The sequence below is a fragment of the Streptopelia decaocto genome (genome assembly GCF_964273445.1).
Source record: "Streptopelia decaocto genome assembly, chromosome: Z".
NCBI classification, from domain to species: Eukaryota; Metazoa; Chordata; class Aves; order Columbiformes; family Columbidae; genus Streptopelia; species Streptopelia decaocto.
This window is the reverse complement of record NC_138657.1, coordinates 16,555,928-16,579,107: the sequence shown is the minus strand read 5'-3', so window position 1 is coordinate 16,579,107 and position 23,180 is coordinate 16,555,928. Positions and strand designations below refer to the sequence as shown.

At 38.8% G+C, this 23,180-nt stretch overlaps 2 protein-coding genes across 8 annotated transcripts in view; one reads left to right on the top strand and one right to left on the bottom strand.

Annotated features, from left to right (window-relative positions):
- Positions 1-23,180, bottom strand: part of LOC309450902 (survival motor neuron protein-like) — a 148,962-nt gene that overhangs the window by 39,123 nt on the left and 86,659 nt on the right. The window lies entirely within an intron of this gene.
- BDP1 (BDP1 general transcription factor IIIB subunit) overlaps positions 1-23,180 on the top strand; it is a 58,139-nt gene that overhangs the window by 24,181 nt on the left and 10,778 nt on the right. For all 6 annotated transcript variants that reach the window (XR_014186213.1, XM_082074796.1, XM_082074795.1 and 3 more), the window contains 18 exons: positions 601-829; positions 1,317-1,504; positions 2,228-2,444; positions 2,941-3,122; positions 3,691-3,892; positions 5,398-5,513; positions 6,075-6,294; positions 6,814-7,001; positions 9,112-9,328; positions 10,362-10,579; positions 12,583-12,979; positions 16,931-17,047; positions 17,331-17,367; positions 19,167-19,250; positions 19,884-20,115; positions 21,400-21,557; positions 22,200-22,341; positions 22,910-23,096. Coding sequence is in view for 5 of the 6 variants with exons in the window: in XM_082074796.1 (XP_081930922.1) it covers positions 601-829; positions 1,317-1,504; positions 2,228-2,444; positions 2,941-3,122; positions 3,691-3,892; positions 5,398-5,513; positions 6,075-6,294; positions 6,814-7,001; positions 9,112-9,328; positions 10,362-10,579; positions 12,583-12,979; positions 16,931-17,047; positions 17,331-17,367; positions 19,167-19,250; positions 19,884-20,115; positions 21,400-21,557; positions 22,200-22,341; positions 22,910-23,096 (3,331 nt within the window). In the remaining variant the exon portion in view is untranslated. The remainder of the gene's footprint in view (positions 1-600; positions 830-1,316; positions 1,505-2,227; positions 2,445-2,940; positions 3,123-3,690; positions 3,893-5,397; positions 5,514-6,074; positions 6,295-6,813; positions 7,002-9,111; positions 9,329-10,361; positions 10,580-12,582; positions 12,980-16,930; positions 17,048-17,330; positions 17,368-19,166; positions 19,251-19,883; positions 20,116-21,399; positions 21,558-22,199; positions 22,342-22,909; positions 23,097-23,180) is intronic.

Here is a 23,180-nt window from a genome sequence, read left to right as displayed (position 1 = left end):
GGGATAGCTGAAGAGGATGGATGGAGGTAAACTGGGTTTGGTAATATGGCAGAAAAAAATTTAAGCAGTTATTTCTGTCATTAACATGCTATGTAACTTAATGCTTAGGGTAAAAAGGCATAGAAGCATCTGACAGTTGTAATGATGTGCATCTGATATTTTTCCATTAGTAAGATTATGAAGTTACTTATGCATTTTCTGAATGTTTGTGTTTTTTAACTCTTCATTAAATTAGGTCCATCTGCCTCTAGACCAGATAGGAATACCAGAAGAGCCATTATGGGTCAGAAAGAGGTCTGTCTAGTATGGTATCCTGTCTCCAGTGGAAAAAGAAAAATAACAGGGCAAATATAAGTTTAAATTTGTCAGGTACTTTTTCAGTCTCTAGCAGATACACTTTATGGTTTCATGAAGTCAGTAATGCATAGCTGCATTTTAGAGAAGTGTATGTTAATAACTTACAAAAACAACAACAACAACAACAAAACCAAAAACAAAAACCCAAAAAAAACACCCCAAGAAAATAGAAGAATCACTTCTCCAGGACTCCTCCAACTTTCAGATGTGGTAGTTACTTACAGATCTTGTTTATTTTTCCAGGTCTAATGAAGCTGGTTTACAAGAAGACAGCAAACATAGTGTGCTGAAACCAACACCTCTAAAGAGAGGCAGAGTGCAGAGACCAAAACCAAACCTAGGAAGAACTGTTGCAAGGCAAAAAGACCTGAGAGATGAAAAAGATCCCGAGGAGCAGAAAACTGAAAGCAGAGGAGAAGAAAAAAGTGTGCTACATCATAGGGATGAAAACAATGATCCGTGTCTCAAAAATGTAAGCTTTTTTGAGCAGTTGCTTAGGCACACTTTTGCTGAGGCCTAAGTAGAAGCCATTAGTAGGAAAGATGTAGGTACATACCACATAATTTGTAAGCATATCCTCTGTATGCTTTGTTTATTCTTTCAGAATAAACTGAATTGTCAGGGAGTTTCCTCCTTCCAGGGAGTTTTCCTTGTACTTGAGTTCTGTTTTCCGTGGATAGATGGGTTATAACTCGCTTCGTTGTGTTATTTGTGACACTAGAGCTAAAAAGAGAAGGGCAGAGAAAAAAGGCCTCTTAGAAAAGAGAACACTTCAGATAGTGTATTGAAAAATAACATTTTTACTTTTGAAGTATATACCAGTACTAGCAGGACCCAGGAAACAAGAGAGAGCTTTTTGAGTGTTCTTGTAAGATATACTAAAAGAAACTTTTATTCTTCTGAAAGAGAGATCAAGCAAATATTTTATCTTAATAAATTGAAACTTTTATTCCTTTTAGGATGTGACGGTTCATGAAGACACTCAGCCATGCAATGTGATGCTAGAAGGGCATGTTGCTTCAGATTCTGAGACAAGCTCAGTACATACAAGGCGCTGTTCCCAGGAAAAGCCCTCAGAAGCAGAAAGCCATGAAAGTGAAAAGGGACTGTCAGATACCTTGAAACAGGTTTCAGATTTTAATAAAGGGTAAGGTTATATCTAAACAGAGAGAAAGGATGGTTCAAAACCATCAGTGTCTCTAGGCGTTCTACACTTTTACATTCAACTGCAGCACTGCAACCAAGTTTTATATCTATAATGAGAAGTTTAATCAAGACAATATTAGACTTAAATAAACAAAAACCCAAGAGCTCAAAAGCAATAAACTTAAATGCTGTTGGATGTTAATTTGACCTTTAGACTGTGAGCCTGGTTTTCAAACAAATACATTTTTCTGATGCTCAGTTTCTGTGGTTCTCTTTCCCATGTTGGTCCTAACAGTGCATCCCCATGTGCTTATGTAAATCCTGGAGAATGGGACTTGGTTTCTTATTAAAATGTCCTTTAAAATCCCAACTGTGCTGTAAACCTACTGGGTAGTTTTAAACACGATTAGGCAAAGGCATTTGTAAAATGTTGGCATTCCTTTCAAAGTGTGACTGGAAGTTGCAGTCATTCTGAAATGGCATCATTTTTAAACTTACCTTTACTCACCTATTTATAAGATTCACAGGGTTTTGGTGGTGTTCAGTGTGCTTTTATTGAATCTTTTCTAGCAATGTCAGTAACTTTGTTATTGCTCTAAGAAAGCTAAGGATTTTTATACTTGGCTACTGTATTTGAGAGCTGCATGCAAGTATGTGTTGCATGACTTGGAAAACCGGTGTTGTCCTGTGCCTTCAGTTGTTCTTTTGTTTGTTTTTTTTCCAGGGAATCTGGTCCTCAGAACGAAGAGGAGAAAAGTGTTGTATCATCAGGTCGTCTACTGAGGAGTCGATTCCAGAAACCAAAGCCAAATTTAAGAACGGCAACCAGTAGAAAGGAAGTGCCAGATGTAAATAATAAAGGTCTATCACAGAAAGATACCAAAAAGGAAGAAAGTTTGACACAGTGTGACAGTGAATGTTGCATCCTTCCTGATACAGATGTAAGGCTTTCTTTTTTTTTTTAAGTTATATTTGAGCTTTTGGGTTTGTGAAATGAAATACTGATGATTTAAAAAATGCAAGTTAATATTTTTTGAAACAATTTTTTCAAAAGCTAAGATTGTCCACATGAAAACTCCTGTACTTTCCACTTGTTTGTATGTGAGGAGAAAAAGATTACATTCGTTTTGTATCACTTCTTGTGAGTCTACACGTCTTTCTGACCAGAGAAGGCCTTGTAGAATGGACAGTGAAGAAAAAAGGTATTAATGGAAGATGGCCAAAAAGAAATCTGGATTTCAAGCTATTTTGTTTAAAAAAAAAAAAAAAAAAAATCTTGTCCTGGAAAAACTGGGAAATTACTAGTGATCAGTTACAAAGGGTTTTTTACAGGAAACACTTCAGAGAGTGATTAGTACCAAACTCTGTGAACATCATCATGTCTCCTTTTGGTTTAGTATCATGACTTTTTCTGGTTCTTATGTGTACATTTTTCAGAAAACAGGAAGACATGAAGTCCTGCAACCATCAGAAGCTGTAGGAAAGGAGCAGTCATTTGACTCTCAGGAGGTTTTTGAAAGGCCAGGTTGTAAGTCCTCAAATACACTTTCAACATCAGAGGATGGTGAACTTTGTCTGCCTGAAATTAGCCAAGGTGACACCTCAACTACTAATGTAAGGTAAGGGCTTAGCTGCTTTTGTTTCGTGACTGTATCAATGAAAGTATTTTAAAAGGAAATCCTGATGCCAATGTATTGCTAACTGGTGAAGAAAACCTAATAAAAATACTGAACAAAATCTTAGTTCTCATAGTTATGACACCATTTATACTAAAATTACAGTTACTTCTGTCCTAAGCATTAAATTAATGAGCATTCATTTTACAACTGTTTGATCATCTGAAACAGGAGATTCTTTTCATGTAAGCAGAGGAATACTAGTTTGCTTATCAGAGAAACCATGTGAAAATTGATTTGGTTTTATAGTAATAAGCAGACAGTAAGTTAATGCCTCAAGCGAGTTAATTCTGTTGTGGAAGTAGTTAGGAGACTAGTGCTTTAAAATTTTTGCTGATGCAGTATTTTTTGTTAGTAACTTAAACTCAGCAGAACATTACATTTGCGTGGTTTCTTCTAAAAACTCAATTGGTGTTCATATGTAAATATGATGAGCCTGCGTTTGTTATTGACATGCTTTTGTATTATGTTTTGGATTTATTTTTGTTTCTGTCTGACTTAATGTTGATAGCAAAAATACCATTGAAGAAGAAAGTGAACAAACACCTCTTCAACCTGTCCAGTTACTGCCGAGCAGATTCCAGAGGTACAAGCCAGACTTGGGAGGAGCTGTTGGAAAGAAGGAATTACAAATGTCAGAAAATGAGAGAGGGAAAAAGCCTAAAGCAGAGCAGTTGGCATTGCAGAAAGATGCGTCTGCCAATATTGTCATGGTAAGTCTAATAAGAGTAAGTGCTCTGCCTTCAAAAGTATGGTTCCAAGTTGCTAGTTCTATTTTGCAAAGTTAAATTAGAACATTTACGTTGCATTTTGTGAAACTGAGACACTATACTAGATGAAAAAAATCCCCAAAACCCTGGTATGTTGAGGTATCGCTGGTATGATATCATTGAAGTCTACAACCTGTACTGTTAATATGTCCTGGAAAAAGAGGTTCTGATTTTGATTGGTTTGCATGGTATAAAAAAAAATTATTATTTACATTTAAGGTAAACTCTAGGACAAAAATATGGTTTACATTGCAAGACACAAAGCTTAGCTTTTTTTACTTGTTTTATCTTTTCTGTTTGGGTGAATCAAGTCTGTGCTGAAGAATCTAGTGTAGAGTATCAGGAGAAGGCAGAGGATAGCTATTTTTCTGTAAAAAAAGGGGTCTTATTAAGTTGGTAAGCTTTGACTTCACCACTACAGTGCCTGAAACTCCTTTACAATAAAATTTAGTCATTCACCTACACTGTGTATCCTCACAGACACTTTATTAGGCACTGTAAAAGGTATCGAAATCCTCGAAAGCCATTATAGTATGTTGAACTCTCTATAACCATTTTGTGAGTTGCTCATCATGACTCCTGTCATGGCTGTAGGCATGAGTTGTCTCTGTGTAGACTTGCCTTAGATCTTAAACATAGCTAAGCTTTGTAAGAGTGACTCATTTTTGTGGGTGGTTATAGCTGGTTTTGTTATTGCACCTGCATAGAGCTAGCTTGGAGTACCCATGTGCTGCGTTCTGAGGAAGGAACGTGTGTGTACTGCATCTATGGTCTCCCCCTCTGTGACACAATGTCAGCTCTGCTCCACCTGAGATAGTTGCTTGCAGTTGAGCTTTGGCTATTCTAGACCTGTGGCCTGTGGACTATGCATGTATATCTGCTCTGTATTGTGCACATCTGTAGAACCACACTGGGTCTGATGCTCGTCTGTACTAATGAAGCTGTCACAGACCTGGAGAGCTGAGGGATGTGTTTGAGCAACTTATTTATGGAACCAGTGTGGCAAACACAGAAGTAAAACGGATCAGCTTTTCTGAATCTGAGATTGTTATTGTGGCCTGGATGTGTCTGTGCTGTGCTCCGCAATGTCCAGTTTTCAAAGGTTTTTCCATTTGCCAAAGTATTTTGTTTCCATAATGCTCTATGTAATAGAGAGTTGATTGTATGTATGCTAAATGGAAAGTGTTAACCATGGTGCTTGGGTGCATGCAGTATTTAAAGGCCTAACTCTAGGTAGCCCAGGACTGAAAATCCTTCTGTTCCTGCTTGCCTATAAATTGAATTATGTGCTCAGGAAGATTACTCTTAATAAATATGATTCTTTTCTTGACTTAGATTGGGCAAATAGCACAGAGATCTGTAATTTGTGTTGTTTTATAAAATACACTTCTGTTTTAAAAACTTGCTTGATTCTCCTTTTCTTCGTGCTTTTTTATTGCAAATTAAAGGGTGAAAATGAAGCTGTGTTGTGTCAAGCAGATGTGCTGAGCAATGAGGAACAGGAACAGCAAGAGGCACCTCAGGTGCCCTGTATTTCTGAAAACATATTGTGTGAACAAAGCAGGTGAGGTTAGAGTTTAGCAAAACTGCATTTGAAAAGCTTTCATCTGGTACATAATGAGGCACCTTTGCAAGTATCAATTCTTTTGTTCCTTTTATCTTTCTTTCCCTAATGTTTGATTTTCAAAGCCTATAGGCAGCTTCTTCCCATGTTTCCAGAGCATGTTTTTAGTTGATCTGAACTACTTGTCATTGTTTATCTGGTACATACTTGATGTGTGTTAGTTCATAGCTCTTTTTGACCAAGCATTTGTTTTGTTTGTATTTGCATATAGAGTGATTATACCTGTAACAGATACAAATTTTGCAAAGTGTTGGAAGTCTGTCTCTTGTTGATCCCAATGTGCTGTTCTATTTTACTGCTCTTGTTAAAATAAGATCTTAAACGTGTATTAGACTGCAGATACTTTGATGTCGGTATGATTATCAACACAATTTTCTTGATGATTAAAATGCCTTGAAAAAGAAATCTTGTTACTTCTTCTCACATGTTAACCATAAAAGTCCAAAATAAGAAATACATAGTGACATTGTTTGTTTGTTTGTTTACTTTTAAATTAATTAGTGCTGAAAAATCCACTTCCCAAGAAGCCAACCTGGGTACTCTGAAATCAGGAGAATTCATAAAGAATGGGTCTCGGAGAACTAGACCAAACCTAAAGAGAGCATATAGTGAAAAAGAATCTCCGGTGGCACAAAAACTTGCTGCTCCAGTTGAGGAAGAAGCAAATAAGGGAGAGAATCTTCCTGTGGCAGAAGAACCTGAGGAGCATCTTTCCTCAAAAGTGAGAATTCTATTCGGATATTTCTGACTGTACTTTCTGATGTATGATTCTGCACCAGCTGTTTTTAAGACATAATGAGCTGTTTAAAACACATAAATTAATTTTGAACTTGGAAGAATTATATTCTTGTTTAATATTTGCACCATAATATGGTGTCTTTTAAAATTATGTTAATGAAACATTGATAATATCTAGACTTCTGTTAACAAAGCTAAAGAATTCACTTAAACATTGAAATTTCAGTCATGTTCATGGTACCTGCAGGCCATATTTTTGTTCCTGGGTCTCTTCTGAACTCCTTGGTGGTTGCTCATAAAAGACTATACTGGTTAGAGTATCTATTTTTATTAGATAAATACTTTCTCTAAAGGAACAGTGATGGGTACCATAAACTACTTGAAAGTTTTTAAGCAAAGTTTTGTCTCAGGTTAACATATTGATCATAACTTGCAATGCTTTATTTTACAAGTGATGTATTTTATGCTAATACTGTTGTTTTTTTTTCTTCTCAAATCTAAGGATGACATGGAAGTATTGTTGTTTGTGGGAAATTTGGCCAAGAATGGCAATCTAGACACAAATACAGAAAGTAAAAAGTCAGAAACACACTGTTTCTCTAAAAAATCACCTAACTGCCACAGCAGGGGAGAACAAGAAGAACGTCTATCTACAGGTGCTACAGGAAGCATTCAGGATACCACAGAAAGGTAAAGTTCCCTGTTGACAAAGTAAAAAACCTCTTTAAAACTTTATATGTTTGTCTAGTTGCTTTCATACAGTACTTGCTTTTTGAAGTGTAGACTCTGAGGTGTGCTAGTTGTTATATGCTACATGCTGTGAAGGTCACTAGATGGCATCCTTCGGTAAGGCAAGACTTTTTAACAGCCTTTTTCTCAAGGCTGTTTTCCTTTTTAGAAGGTATTTTGCAGGTGAGAGTAGAAGTGAGTAATCAGAGTTGAGCTGTCTGAATTTCTCAGTAAAACATTCTTAGGGTACAGTGCACAACGAATATGGGCCCTTGAAAGGAAGACTGAACAGTGTCATTTGCACTCACTTATAATTGAGAAGTGGCAGGTAGAGCAACATAAAATGAGCTTGCTGCTGTAAATGTATTCTACATCTCTTCATTTTCTCCTTCCAGCAGGAGAAGTTCATGCAGTGTCCCCTTTGGTGGAGGGGGTGATTTTTATGTATGTGCAATATGAGGCAGATAGCACCATCTTCATGTACTTATTCTGGGTTATGTTATAAGCTACCTTTTGCTCAGTCGTAACTGATACAAAGCAGCCTCAAATCGATTTACTTTTCCTGTTTTCTAAAATCAGGTTCTGATTCCCATCTGTCTCTGAGCCTTTGGTTAAAATCTCTTCCATAACTTACGTTGAAATCATATCCCAGAGTCTGTGTGCTAACAAGACAAGAGCCTTGCCTTACAGTCTTCTTGGCTTCTGTGATGACAGAATTTCACTGAATCACATGGCTGAGGTTGGAAGAGTCCTCTGGAGGTCATCTGGTCCAACACCCTTGCTCAAGCAGGGCTACCTAGAGCTGGTTGCCTGGCATTGTGTCCAGGCAGCTTTTGAATATCTCCAAGGATGGAGACTCCACAGTCTCTCTGGGCAACCTGTGCCACTGCTCAGTCACCCCCAGAGTGAAAAAGTGTTCCTTTCATGTTCAGACAGAAGCTTCTGCATTTCAGTTTGTGCTTATGGCCTCTGGTCCTTTTACTGGGCACCACTGAAAAGAGCCTGGCTCTGTCTTTACACCTTCCCTTCAGATATTTATATACATTTATGAGACTTCCCCCTCACTCCCACCAAGCTTTTTCTTTCTCCGTCCTGAACAGTACTTGCTCTTTCAGGCTTTCAGCACAGGACAGATGCTTCTGTCCCTTAATCTTTGATAGCCCTTTGCTGGACCCTATCCAGTATGTCCATGTCTATCTTGTGACCAGTTTTGGGTACTCCAGTATGGTACTTCAGGTGTGGCCTCACCAGTGCAGAATTAGGGTAGAAGGATCACCTGTCTCAACCTGCTGGCAATGTTTCTCCTAATGCAGCCCAGGACTCCATTAGCTTTCTTTGCAGCCAGGGCACATTGCTGGTTCATGTGCACCTTCAGGTCCATTAGGTTTCTTTTCTACAAAGCTGCTCTCTAGCTGGGTTGCCCCAGCATACTCTGGTGCCTGCATTTGTTCCTCCCCAGGTGCAGGACTTTGCGCTTTACCTTGTTGACCTTCATGAGGTTCTTGTCAGCCCATTTCTCCAGCTTGTCCTGGTTCCTCTGGTAGGCAGCATGACCATTTGGGGTAGCAGCCACTCCTCCCCATTCTGCATCATCTGTAAACTTGCTGAGGGTACACCCTGTCTCATTGTCCAGGTCATTAATTAAGGTGTTGAACAGGATTGGAGACAGTTTTAACCCACAGGGTACACTCCTAGTTACTGGCCTACAGCTAAATCAGCCTCTGAAGAACTTAGTTCTTGGGACCTGTAGTGGTGTAGCTGAAACTTTCTGCTCTACTTGACATCTTAATGTTGTTTTCCTTCCAAAAAAAATTTCCAAAAGCAATCAGAAAGGTCCACCACTGCAGAAAATCCAATTATTTCATTTTCACATTATTTTTTTGTTTCTCCCCCTTTTTTCTTTTTTTTTTTTTTTTTTTTTTTTTTTTCCTGAAGCACCAACTAACTGACTAAAATGCAGAACGCTTAAGTTCATTTCTAGCTGGAAGTACCAGATATTTGATAGTAAACTGTACTTGTAGAGTGTATTTTGTAGTTCCCGAGGAGTAAAAGATGCAAAATATTTTTGTAGGTCCCATGATAAATTAAGTTCTGGAGAAGAAAGTAAACAGAGTGATGCAAAACCTTTGCATCAAGCAAAGGAACTCCTCTGGAACCCAAGGCAAAACCTAATGAGAGTTACTAGAAAAAGAGATTATCCTGAAGAATGTGAAAACAGAGAAGAGGACAGTTCTGAGAACAGAAATGCAGAAGTGTGTTTGGTGTTAGAGAAAACAGGTGCATCAATGGTAAGTGCTAATCATGTGTTTTGAACCAATTTATACCTCAATTCTGGTGCTTAAATTCTTAGAAGCACAGATGGCACAGAACTCAGTACAGGACTGTGAAAGGCTAATGTAATTCTTTCTTTTTTTTTTTTTTTTTTAATTCACTATTGGAAATGATGTTGAATGAATGGACTTTAAACATTTCCAGTTTTTAGATTTTATGTACACTGTTGTCTTAAGTTTTACAGTTTATATGGTCAGAAGTCTACATTATCATAAATACATGCTGACAGTGTTATCATTTAACGTCTGTTATTCATTAAACAACAGAAATGAAAGCAGTTATGTAATACCAGATACTACTAAAGTCCATATAAGTATACTTGTAAGCTGAAACACATGTGAACAAAGTTCAGACCTTCTTCTGCTTAAGTTCACTCAACAGGCCTAACTTAGTCCAGCCTAGTTCCTCCTCTGTCTAAAGTTGCAATACCTGAATCAAGTTTATCTGGTATTCCTAGTATCACTAGTATCTTTCAGTTAAAATATTATTTTAGCCAAGCATCCATAGTTGACAGAACTGTGCTTCTTGATATTTTTTATGTTCTGAGATATGTTTTTGTGTCTGTGCGTTTTGAATAATGTCTTAATGCAGTTCTGTAAACTATGGTACTTTTTTCTTCCTAATTTGTTCTCAGGGCAAAAGAAAAAGAATTTCTCTTCCCTCAAATTGTCATTTAAATTAATAGGTAATTTTAGAAAATTATTTATTTTTCCAACTTCTGAAGAACTGGTGCTCTTAATAAGTTGAGCATGGCCTTGGTCTACTGACTAGCAGTACGACTGGGAACCGAGGCATCACAGATCATTACATTTAGTGACACTACTACTATAGAGCCTGAAATTAATGAAAATAGGAAAAAGTGCACTAAGATATCAGAGAGAACAACTGGACATGTTTTCAAGAACCTCAAACTTAGTTTTTTAAATCTGTCACTGAAACCAGTTAAAATGTTTGACACGTAATATGGTAGTAATTGTCTTCTCTGTTCAGCAAAACCCCAGTAACATAGTGGAAGCTGCATCCTTCTCTGAGGCTACAGGAAAACACAATTTTACAGATTCTGTTGAAGAAGCATCTTGTAAAAGAAAAAGGCAAGGGAGTAGACTTCAGTCTCCAGAGATACCATCAGAGAGTGAGAGTCAAGTAGAACAAGAAGATGATTCTCATCTTTCTGCTTCTCAGGAAAAAAATTCAGACATTCTCACAAGGTAAAACAACTAATTTTGGTTTGTAAGCTCAACTGATTGGTTTTGGCTTTCATTATAAAACCATGATTACTAGACATAGTTCTGCAGTGTGTTATGTGAGCACATGCAGGATGTCAATCCTTGAGTCTTCAACCTCAAATCTACCAGATGCATGCAGATATCACTATGTCTTTCACTCTGCCTGCACTGTCATAAAATGAACACAGACAGCACTTCCACCAACCCAACCCGGAGTCCACCTTCAGTTTCAACAGGAATTCCTGATTTTGAAGGGGAGGACTTTGAAGTACCCGTACTATTATACCTAAACAGAAACTCCATGCTTCTCGAGAAGCCAGAGAGTGGTAGTCAATGGTGCGGAGTCTAGTTGGAGGCCAGTATCTAGTGGAGTACCTCAGGGGTCAGTACTGGGACCAATATTATTCAATATATTCATTAATGATTTAGACAAGGGAATAGAGTGTACTATCAGCAAGTTTGCTGATGACACCAAGCTGGGAGGAGTGGCTGACACGCCAGAAGGCTGTGCTGCCATCCAGCAGGACCTGGACAGGCTGGAGAGTTGGGCGGAGAATAACCTGATGAAATTTAACAAGGGAAAGTGTAGAGTCCTGCATCTGGGCAGGAACAACCCCAGGTTCCAGTATAGGTTGGGAAATTCCATATTAGAGAGCAGTGTAGGGGAAAGGGCCCTGGGGGTCCTGGTGGACAACAGGATGACCATGAGCCAGCACTGTGCCCTTGTGGCCAGAAAGGCCAACGGCATCCTGGGGTGTATTACAAGGGGGGTGGTTAGCAGATCGAGAGAGGTTCTCCTTCCCCTCTACTCCGCCCTGGTGAGACCACGTGTGGAATATTGTGTCCAGTTCTGGGCCTCTCAGTTCAAGAAGGACAGGGAACTGCTGGAGAGGGTCCAGCGTAGGGCAACAAAGATGATTAAGGGAGTGGAGCACCTCCCTTATGAAGAAAGGCTGAGGGAGCTGGGTCTCTTTAGTTTGGAGGAGACTAAGGGGTGACCTTATTAATGTTTATAAATATATAAAGGGTGAGTGCCACGAGGATGGAGCCAGGCTCTTCTCGGTGGCAAACAATGATAGGACAAGGGGTAATGGGATCAAGCTGGAACACAAGAGGTTCCACCTAAATTTGAGAAAAAATTTCTTCTCAGTAAGCGTGACAGAGCACTGGAACAGGCTGCCCAGGGAGCCGATCTGAGTATCTCCTTCTCTGGAGATATTCAAAACCCGCCTGGACATGTTCCTGTGCGACCTCACCTAGGCGTTCCTGCTCCAGCAGGGGGATTGGACTAGATGATCTTTTGAGGTCCCTTCCAATCCCAAACATACTGTGATACTGTGAAGTGTCCTCTGCTGCTATTTGTTTGCCCTTCCCCCCAGTTTACCAAGGAGCATGTCTTTGGAAGGAAGTTTGGAATTACTTTTAGTACCTGAAATGCTCATGCCCATCATTTTGGGGGAAACAGTAAGCAGCTGATTACTGAAGAAATTGTTGTCTGAGAAAGTGGAGGAGATAATTAGTTATCATCAAACAGTTCTAGTTTCTAGACACTAGTCTGATCAACTGAAGTATTATCATTTGAGGCTCCTAGTACAGCTTTAGCAAAAGAGAACTGGAAATGTTCCTATGACATAAAACGCACATGATTTCCATGTCCCTCAAAATGAAAATTAATTAATCCTTTTCTAATCAAAGAATACTGTGGTTTGTAGATTTAATTGTGCAGCTTTCAAAAACTCTGGAACTGCTTAATACACATTTACAGTTAGTACTTTGTGCATTTATTTATTTTATTTAATGAAATAATTAGGATTTCTGGTTAAAGTTATATGGATGCATTTTTGTCACTATACATGAGGAAGTAAATAGATTGTATTGTTGCTTGCAATGATCCTTTTTTATTCATATAATTTGTTTTGATTTGTAGTACCCCTTTTTTTGGAATGTACATTGTTTTTTAAACATGCTTTTGTCCTGTACTTTAGGAAGCAGTCCAGAAGGTCATCAAAACGAATAGCACTGTCAAAACATGTCTCAGAGCTAACAACTGCTGCTTCTTCTGCCTCTGAATGTGAGACCGATTGCAGTGAGAAGGGGAAGCAAAGGCATGAAGTTAAACTGAGTGTTACTAGAGGCAGAAGTTTGAAAACTACACATAGAAGGAAACCCAGGAAGGAGCACAGAAGTTCAAAGACAACTTTGGTGACCCTCCGGACTCCTCAGGAAGAAGAGGAGGAAGATGAGGAGGCAGATGATTTTGAGCCTGGTGATGAAGAAGAATGCTTCGCACCAGAGGAAATAAACAAAGCTCCAGTGTTCGTTCCTATAGGTCTTCAATCTCCAAAACCTGTTCCTGTTGAGATAGAGGAAACCATGGAAGAGGTATCATGTAGCTGCGTTCTTCATATGTACTTTTGTTTTGATTGTTTAAACAACTTTTATTCTATTTCTTCCCCAACTACTTGGGTTTTATCCCAGTTTAGTTTAGTTTGTTAAGGATGGTGTTAAGAGCAGCAGGAGTGTTACTTGGCACCTGTACTTGGTTTTGAACAAAACAGTATGTCAGTCTAAGGTCCAGTTATGTTTACAAACTGTGCATAGTTCTGCAAGGTGCTCACTAGTTTGTTTATTGGCATTGAATGTAGGTATAGACTGCCATGTTCACTACATGTTTTGAGGCTGGAGATGAGTCAAATAGAGCATTTCAGTTTTACATTTGAATGTTATATTAGAAAGAAATTCTTTACAGAGAGATAGGTCAGGCATTGGAATGGCCTGCCCAGGGAGGCGGTGGACTCACCATCCCTGGAGGTTTTTAAACTGAGATTGGACATGGCACTTAGTGCTATGATCTAGTAAATGCACTGGAGTTGGACCAAGGGTTGGACTTGATGATCTCGGAGGTCTTTTCCAACCCAGTAGATTCTGTGATTCTGTTATGAAGTAAGGAAATTATGGAGATATTTCTCTATGTGGTGTTCCCATCACCAGTAAACTTTTAACTGTGTGTTGGGCTGACCCTGACCAGCAGCCAGGCACACACACAGCTACTTGCTCACTCCCCTCTCCTGTGTGACGAGGTGAAAACAGAGAGAAGGTAAGAAGACTTATAGATTGATTTAAGGACAGTTCAAAAGGTGAAGCAAAAGCTGCATTTGAAAGCAAAACAAAATAAGGAATTTATTCAATACGTTTACACAGGCTGAGGTCTTGCTTTCCAGGAAGAGGCCTGCAAGTGGAGTTACTCTGGAAGACAAATGCCATAGCCACAAATGACCTTCTTTTCTTCCTCCTTTCCCCAAGCTTTTATTGCTGAGCACACCACATGGTTCAGAATATCCCTTTGTTCATTTGAGTCAGCTGTCCCAGCTGTGTGTTCTCCCTACCTCTTGCATACCCTCAGCTTACTTGCTGAGCCAAAGAGTACAAAACCAGAAGCTTTGCCATTGTGCAAGCACTGTTCAGCAAGAGCAAAAACACTGATGCGTTACCAACACTATTGTAGTTATAAATCTGAAACAGAGCACCGTGTGGGCTGCTATGAAGAAAATTAACTTCCTCCCAGCCATGTCCACTACAATCATCACTCTTTATTTCATACCAGTTGTGCACTATCCGGTACATCCTTATTAACCACAACTTATCTTGCTGTCCTGTGGTATATACATGGATATTTTTCCCTTGGTCTGTGAGTCACCCCCTTAAAATGTCTATCAGATGTTCTTTTAGTTATTTAGTCCATGTCTTGGGCTACATGTATTATGTGGTTGCATAGGAGAAGGTGGCATGTTGTGTTGAGTTTTTGGGTGCCAAAGCCAGCTCAAGTTCGTCACTGCTGCACTTGCCTGGTTTCTTGTGAGGCTTCTCTTCCCTTGATTCATGTTGTTCTTACTGTAGTACTTACTGTAGCGTATAACTTAAATAATGGTCTAGAAAAAGGTTTTAACTTATATCCATTGAAACCTCCAGCCTTTGTCCCTTTGGTTCAGGCTGTAGAGTTTGTTGCAATGGACTCCACTCCTTACCTGTGCTCCAGCCTGAGTCCTCTGTGGGTTGCATGGATGTTCCTGCTCTGTCTGTCATGGGCAGATCCATGGGCCTCAGCCCTTGCTGCTGCCAGTGAGAAGACCATCTACATCTTTGTCAATTTTTTTCAAAAAGTGTATGTTTTGACTCTTCAAAGGACCATTTGTGGAGTTGGAAACTAAGCCTAGAGTGCAGCCCTATGTTTTTAGGATAAAACTTAAGACTGTAGGACTGTAGCAAGACTTGGTATTATATCCACATAGACCAGTCACTAGAAAGGGAATGGCATACTTTTTTTGTCATTGAAAAAGGTTATTAGGAAGGCGCTGGAGAGAGACTCGAACTCTCGTGGGTTACTCTGAGCAGTATTTATTGTAGAAGATTCGCAGGAACAGCAGGGTTGGATCACCTCCTCAGAGAGTGACAATCATACAGCAATACAGCTAGTCATTATATAGGGTTCTAACAGGTATTATGCAACTAAGCAAAATTTATCACTGTCTATCGCTATTGATGTCTTCAGGTTCCTTCCGTCCCAGTGGTCTTCATGTTTCACTTCTTTCTTCATGTTCCACTTTGGCAAGTACCGAACGGAAAGTCCTCGGTTGCAGGGCTAGCTTTGAAATTCTACCTGCCTCATTTGTTATCCATAGTTCATCAATCTAGTACAAAAATCAGCAAACCTAAGAATAGCATTTATCAATGTCTAAGGATACAAAGCAAGCATAAGGTAACCACGCTCGTGGTTCTGGGAAAGGGCTATACAGGAGACAAGGCTGAAACTTGCAGCCTTAGCAGCACAGCTTATAACACTGATATAGGCCTAAAATCCTAATTTCCTATTTTCCTGTAACAGTCATCAAGAAAGTGTTGGGGTTTGGTAACAGTGGACTCTATTCAAGGCCTTGAAGGGGGTTGTGCTCAAAGGTTTAGATGTTTTTCTGGTGTTTTCCTTTCCACATGACGACTTCGATTTTTTTTTTTTTTTTTTTTTTTTTTTAATCCTTTCTAACTTGTCTTATCTCAGTGATGTGCCTTCAAATGCAAGGCAGCTAGAAAGGGGCACAGATGAGGCAGACCTCAACTGACTTCCAGACTGATCAATGAGAATATTCCATGCCATTACTGTCATTCTTCATATTTAAGGAGAGACACCCATTCTGGTTCTTCTCTGTTTTGGCTGAGTTCCATTCCAGGGTTCCTTTAGTTCCTCCTTTTGCCATTCTGCTGTTTTGCAGTCGACCTCTGGGCCTTTCTGCCTTTTTTTCTCCTTTCTCCCCGGATCGACTGTTCAGGACCAGGGTCCTCGCTCTTCCTGGGACTGGGTGCTCGGTACAGATGGAATTAATGAAGAATTGCATTGAGTATCTTTTACTTAATAGTCTATTTTCTGCTATATATCTATATATATAGTAGTAGAGGTATGTTAGTATTATTTTGTTATTTTATTAAACTATGTTTATCTCAATCCACATGTTTTTCCCTTTTCGATTCTCTTCCCTATTTGGGGGTTGGGATGGGGTGTGAACGAGTGGGTAAAGTGGTTATGATTGCTAGCTCAGGTTAAACCATGACAAGAAGTTCCCTTGTTTAACACACAGGAGCCGTGGGGACTAGTAAAGGATGTGATTAGATACCTGAGGACTCAGCTGTTGTAGAACTTAAACAGCTCAGTGGAAAGTACCTGTGAAAATGCAAGCCATTGGGAGCCACCAGATTGTGGAGTGATTTTCTTAAGAAATTCACTAGAAATATTGTAACCTTTCTGCCAAATTTCAAGTTGATGTTTCTGAAAATGTCAGATGTCTGAAGTTCTCAGTGAGAAGATAGTCTTAAAGAAGAAAAAACAAATTATGGGTAAAACGGTAGGTGGGTGTCTTGAATGGATGGGGTGTATTCCCTAGTTTTACTTTGGAAAAAGGCTGACCTGTTTTTCTTTTGTAAGGACTTAAAAAGCAGAAAAAAAAAAAAGTGTGAAAACTAACAAAATACATTTGAGGTAAATAGCCACTGTGAAAGATCTTAGCCACATAACTTAGTTTGATGGAGTAATAAGTAACTAGAAACAAAGCCTTAGGTTATCTGATGCTTCCAGTCAGTTACAAGCAGCACTACCAGTTCTGCCTCCAATTCATACAACTGCTACCTTCTTAAATCTGAAGATATATGGTATAACACTTGATATTTGGGAAAGATCCCATTAAATGTTCAAGATCTCATATGTATATATGGTTTATAAAAAATTGCATTTGGCAGATTTTCTTTTGAGGCTTATGAACTAAAAGCTTTTTCCAATTATTTTTACAGCTGGAAATATCTGTGAATACACCAGATGTGCAGGTGGCTACTGATGTTCAAAGTCTCTCTCAGGCTTCTGTCCAGCCGGCAGTATGGAGGGAGGAAATAATAAGCACCTCAGCAGCTGTAAGAATGTATTTTTTGTTTGTTTATTTCATAGCATGTATAAAGCTACCTGGACAGTGTCTGGTGGCCATGTCTTGTAACAGTATAGCTTAATAGACTCTTACCCATCCCACACAGATATGAGGGATGCAGCTATGAGAAAACAATATAAGTAGATGTTGTCAGTGTTTAAAATAACCTTTCAAAGCTATAGTAAGCTTTAGGCAGAGAATTTACCTGTAAACATTAAAATTATGGACTCATTTTATATAGGACTTTGATATTGTTTTTCCTTTTATTTCAGGAAACAACTGTACATGAAAATCCAGAGGTAGACAAAGGTAGATATGAAACAATCTTGTTGACAACTTTCCCTATCCTTAAATTGCTACCAAGATGTAGGTATTCTTGCTGGAAGTTTGAAGGTTTGTGTATCTTATTAAAAAGCCTGCCCATGAGAGACTGGATGCTTTTGTGTCTTGGAGATTTCAACCATTTATCTTACTGTTTTCTAACAAGCAGGGTGACAAAGCACAGCAAGGTTCTGTTTCCCAGCATCAGAATGTGCCGCTTGTGTGTCCCACCTGTCACTTTCCCAAGCTGTAGTTAGTTGTACCATGAGAAAAGGAAACTTTGTAGGTGTTACTTGTGGATTGTTTGATGTGTGACTGAGTAATACAAGGAGTGGGTAGATTCATAGCTTTGTCATCTCTGTGGTCTCTGACTTCAATAGGGTAAACTATTAAAATAGTATCTGTTACACTGTGATCACAGTCCTACAGAAGCAAGTATTCTTTCTATGTGAGATATGTTACAAGCTCTTGTGGATCAAATAATTTTTAGAATAGCTTTCACTTTTAAATTTAAATACATTTTCCTAGGAAGCATTGGAAATTGAGTGGGATACTGTCTTAGTTGAAGAATGGCAAGTCTGTTTGTTCTTTTGATTTATTTCAGTACAATAGCTTTGGACGATGGAAATGTTTTGTTTGATATAATCACTTAGTGATAGGCAAAGGGATGTGTTCTGCATAGAGGTTGGGGATTGGGAGTCTAAACTGGAGCATGGGTTAACATTAGGTTATGGATTAGGTTATGGATTAAACTGTTACCTCCTTCTTTTCCATTTGTGGTGGGTTGACCTTGGCTGGCTGCAAGATGCCCACCCAGGCGCTCTGCCACTCCTCTGCCTCAGTAGGATGAGGGGTGAAAATAAAATGGAAAAGCTCATGGGTTGAGATAAAGACAAGGAGATCACTTGCCAACTAATCCAATCTATTGCCAAATGAAATAGAGTAGGATGGTAAGAAACAAAGACAAAACCTGAAATACCTTCTCCTCCCTGCCGTCTTAGGCTCAACATCACACGTTCATTTCCCACACTCCTCTGCCACCTCTCATCAAGTGGTGCAGGGGGATGGGAATTGCAGTCAGTTCCTAATGCTTCATCTCTGCTACTTCTATGTGCTCACGTTCTTTCCTTGCTCCAGCGTGGGGCCCTTCCCATGGGATACAGTCCTTCACAAACTGCTCCACTGTGTGGTCCTTCCTATGGGGTATAGTCCTTCAGGATAAGTCTGCTCCACCATCGGTCCTCTGCAGGGTGCAGTTTCTTCAGAGAATATCTACCTGCTTCACCAAGGTCTCCACAGGTTGCAGGGGAGTCTCTGCTCCCAAGCATGGAGCACCTTCTGCCTCTCCTTCCTTACTGACCTTGGTGTTTGCAGAGTTGTTTATGACGCTTTTTCACTCACTCTTCACTGCTGTGCAACATTTTGCCTTTTCTTAAATATGTTTCCCAAAGGTGCCACTATCTTGGCTGAGAGGATCAGCTGTGTCTTGTGGTGGGTCAGCTGGAAATGGCTGTGTCCGGGGCAGCTCCCCTGCTGCCAGAACCTTGCCACCTGTACCCAGTATACCATTAAAGGGAATAATGTTGCTATCAGTGTTTTTAACAATAGTTTGAATTTAGTGAATGAGAGTTGCTGTCTGTCTACAAGCCTCTTTATCCATGAATGGCAAAAATTCTTAAAATACATACCTCACTATATTGATTGGTAGTTTCAAATGCTTTTTGAATATGGATAAGTGGGGTTCTGGTTAATGTGCTTGTGTTTAACATGTGTGAACAACTTTACAGGAATTAATGATGGAAGCACTGAAGCTGCCATGACTTTACTTGCAATGGGTGATCCAATGTTCCAGTTAAAAACAAGCACTGAAGGTATGATCTGATTTGTGGGACAAAGCCTTGCTTGTACTTTCTGGGCCACCCCAAGGAGGGATGGAGCAGTGGCTGCAAAGCTCTTCCACGTGCTGGTGTCAAGAGTCTTTTATGCTTTTAGACCTGCTAATTTGTAATGCACGGTGAGACTAGGCAATGCAGGTTGGCTGGGAAAAAGTAAGGCACCTTACTGGATACTGCCATTTGCATCACTATGCTAGAAAGATGTTTGAGACCTGTGAGAATTAATCTGGTCACATAAATCGGACAAAAGAAAGGAATCAGGCCTAAATGACCATAACTATCCATGGTCTTTTCATACCTTTAACCTAAAACATAGCTTTTTCAAACTAACTAGCTATAACCTGAAATTCTCTGGTTTTAGTCTAGTTTTTGATGGACTTTTATGTAGAATTTTTTATCTCCTTTCATTGGTTGAATGTTAGTTTCTGCATTCTTACTATCAAAAGTGTGATCTTATGACTGCATTTACTTGGAATTTAAATTTGTGTCTTTGGAGAATGCAGACTTTTAAAATTAGGTTTGAAGTTGACATCTGTAAAATAGCTCTATGTATGTGCCAAACATGAGTCTTAAATTATGCTTTTCTATTCTGTATATTGTTCTAACCAGAATGGACACAAACATTACCCCCTCAAGATAAGATGGATAAGGCCAGTAACCTTGTAACTCATGCCTGCTCCAGACAAAATAGAGCACCTAGTCAGTATTTACTTTCTGCAGACACTTCTACCAAGGAATCGATCCCTTCTGAAGATGGAAGCAATATTAATGTAGAAGATCAAAGCACTGGCACAAGAACAGGTGTTGGAGAATATTCTGAGAAAAATGCTACAGATACCAGGTTAAATTACTACTTAATTTTCTTTAGGGAGAGAGATCCTCTGACACTGCTTACTTTTGCTATGTTCTTTCTGGCGTTTTTGTGGAATTGCAAGTAGTCTTGCTTTAGTGAAGGTTTCTCATTTTATGTAATTTGGTATGTAATCTGGAAACTCCTCTTGTCTCTTTTTTATGACTTCTGTGAGGTGTTGGTATATAATTTTGAATCATGGAATGTCCTGACGTGGAAGGGATGCACAAGGGTCATCGGGTCCAACCCCTGTCCCTGCATATGGCAACCCCACAGTTCACACCATGTGTCTGAGGGTGTTGTCCAGTCTCTTCTTGAACACTGTCAGGCTTGGGGCTGTGACACCTCCCTGGGGAGCCTGTTCCAGTGCTCCAGCACCCTCTGGGTGAAGAACCTTTTCCTAATATCCAACCGAAACCTCCCCTGGCATGTCGTCCTGCCATTTTCTCAGCTTCTGTCATTGGTCACTAAAGAGAAGAGTAATTTTGAGGATATAGAACTTGTTCTTCGTTCCTGAAATTAAGTTTACCCTGGTGGGCAAGAAAAGAATATTTGAACTTAGTTAGTGTGGATGACTGTTAATAACCAAGCTTATTTTCCCAAAGTACTTTACAGCTAATCAGGGTCAGGCAAATTGCTTAAGCGTCACTGTTGCTGTGGGATGTAGATCAAAGACTTAGAGCAAAGGAATGTCGAGGAATCAGTTAATCTTCTGTATTTTATTTTTTTTAATGCTTGATGTTTTTTATTTTCTTCAAGCACTTGTGAATGTTGAAACAGCTTGATTAAACCCATTTTCAGAAAAGATCTGCTGGTCATCATGTTGTATTATTTGAAAACCTATTTAACTTGTTGATTGCATAAACTATCAGATTATACTCCTGAAAAATTATAATCAAAGATATTTTACTTTCAGTCAAGTGGTTCTTTTATTATGTTATTAACCAGAACTTAATACCATGTGATCAATGTTAGATTTCTGATCTTCTCATGTTTTAAAAATATTTCAATTATTCATTTTTTGCTGTACGTAGGGCACATTCTAGTTTGCAGTATGCCTGCCAGTTCTGATTCTGAGATGTATTTTTTGTTCTGTCAATAGTCTTCTGTCTCCTCTGCCAGCTGCAGCCTGTATTACAGCTCTTCCTCATCTCATCTACTCCATATCTCTTATCTCTCCTCTGCACAGTGATCTTTGCTGGAAATACTAATTTAACGTCACAACTGTCAAAAATTAAGGACTATATTGACGGCATTTTTTGTTTTAACTTGCAGTGATAGCTCTTTGCCTACGGCAAATAGTATGAGACTGACAAGCAGCAGGCTTCTGAGGCCTGAGCCTGACTTGGGAGTATTGAGATCCAATGAAAACATAATTCAGAAGTCACTTAATACAAACATATTTGTGGAACAACCAGAGCAAGTTCAAAGTGGTAAGCCTGTTTCTTATCCTAGGGTTCTGAAAATGGTTTATTCTGATGTTTTCACATCTCTTTATGAAATGAACTAAGCTGAAAGTAGCCTTCACTTTCTATTAGTATTCACAAATGATGCATCACCACTGTGACAGAGCGTGTGCATTTATGATACAGTTTTTTACATAAGTGTACCTTTCAGTATAAAATTAAATGAAATCTGGATAGCAGATTTTTTGTGCAGGTCTTAAATTACCTGAAAAGTCCTTAAATTACTGGACTGACACAGAAATACAGTACAATACAATGTATTTTCTTCTATTATTACTGTATTTCCCTTCTGTTAAAAACAGAAGGGAAAATATACAGAATTGTTTTGGTATTCTTAACACAGTTAGAAAAAAGGTGGTCTCCAAACTCCGTATCACTGGCAAAATGCAAAACATACCAAAGGCAAGATGAGATATGTGTATATGTCTCATTTATATAAAAAGTAAGTATACAGCAGAATTGTTAATAATTTTGTAGTGTGTTTATATATACACATACACCATATATATTTTAATATATGAAAGTTTATATGTAAAAGTAGTATGCATATGTATATACACATACACACACACACACAATAAAAATACATTTTATGTTTATATATCTTAGAGTCAACAACCCTGAGAGGTACTGCAGAAATACAGACGGTGGAACTAGACCTGGTCAGACCAGCTGCAGGTGATTCTTCAGCTTTTTGTGATGTCACAACTACAAGTACAGAACTTATCAAAGAAGTAGACAAAACTGAGAGGTAGGAAGAATCATCAGTTAGTACTGTGTTTAGTCTTAAAATACACAGCTGAAGTGCATATGTAGTATGCATCTGTGATGGAGACAGTGGGCTTACAGATATTTTGTGTGTTTATGCACATGAATATACAGTTTAGAATTTTATTTTTAAGGTTTGTCTCTTGCATTTTGTCCTGCAGCTTTTGGAGGTAAGCATTAACTTATATTTGCTGTTTCAGAACTTAGTAATCACCGTGGTGCTTAAATGTCTCTCATGAAACTGTTTCTGAAAGGAATGTTAAGGACTTGACCAATTTAGAAATGGTAATGAGTTTGTAAGGCTACCTGCTTGGTCATGCTTTTAGTAGTAAAGTGTCAATTAGTGGTGTTAGGGAGCTTTTTCCTGAAATACTTTGTTTATACTTGTTCAAAGATTGTGCATTTTGTTTAGTAGAATAATATTTTTAAAGAGGTACCCTGTTTCTCTGTAACTACATGAGCTTCATATTAAATAAATAATTGTACAGAATTTACCTCATGCACAGAGTGTCTTCAATTGGTTTCAAATTAACTATGTATATACCTTACAGAACAGAAAACAATACTAGAGATGCTTGTGAAAATTCAGGAGATTTAAGACCTGTAACTGCATCACCAAAACCTGAAAAATCTCACCTTGGAGTAGAGAATCATCCAAATCAAAGTTCTGTGGATGGACTTGCTGAACAAAATCCTTGTCCTCCTGAGCACAATATATGCACAATCAACCTTACTCAGGTAAAGAACTTAATTTAATTGCAGTCTAGAAGAGCCCAGTTCCTGAAATTCTGTGAAGGAAGAGGGTTTTGGTGCAAATGTACT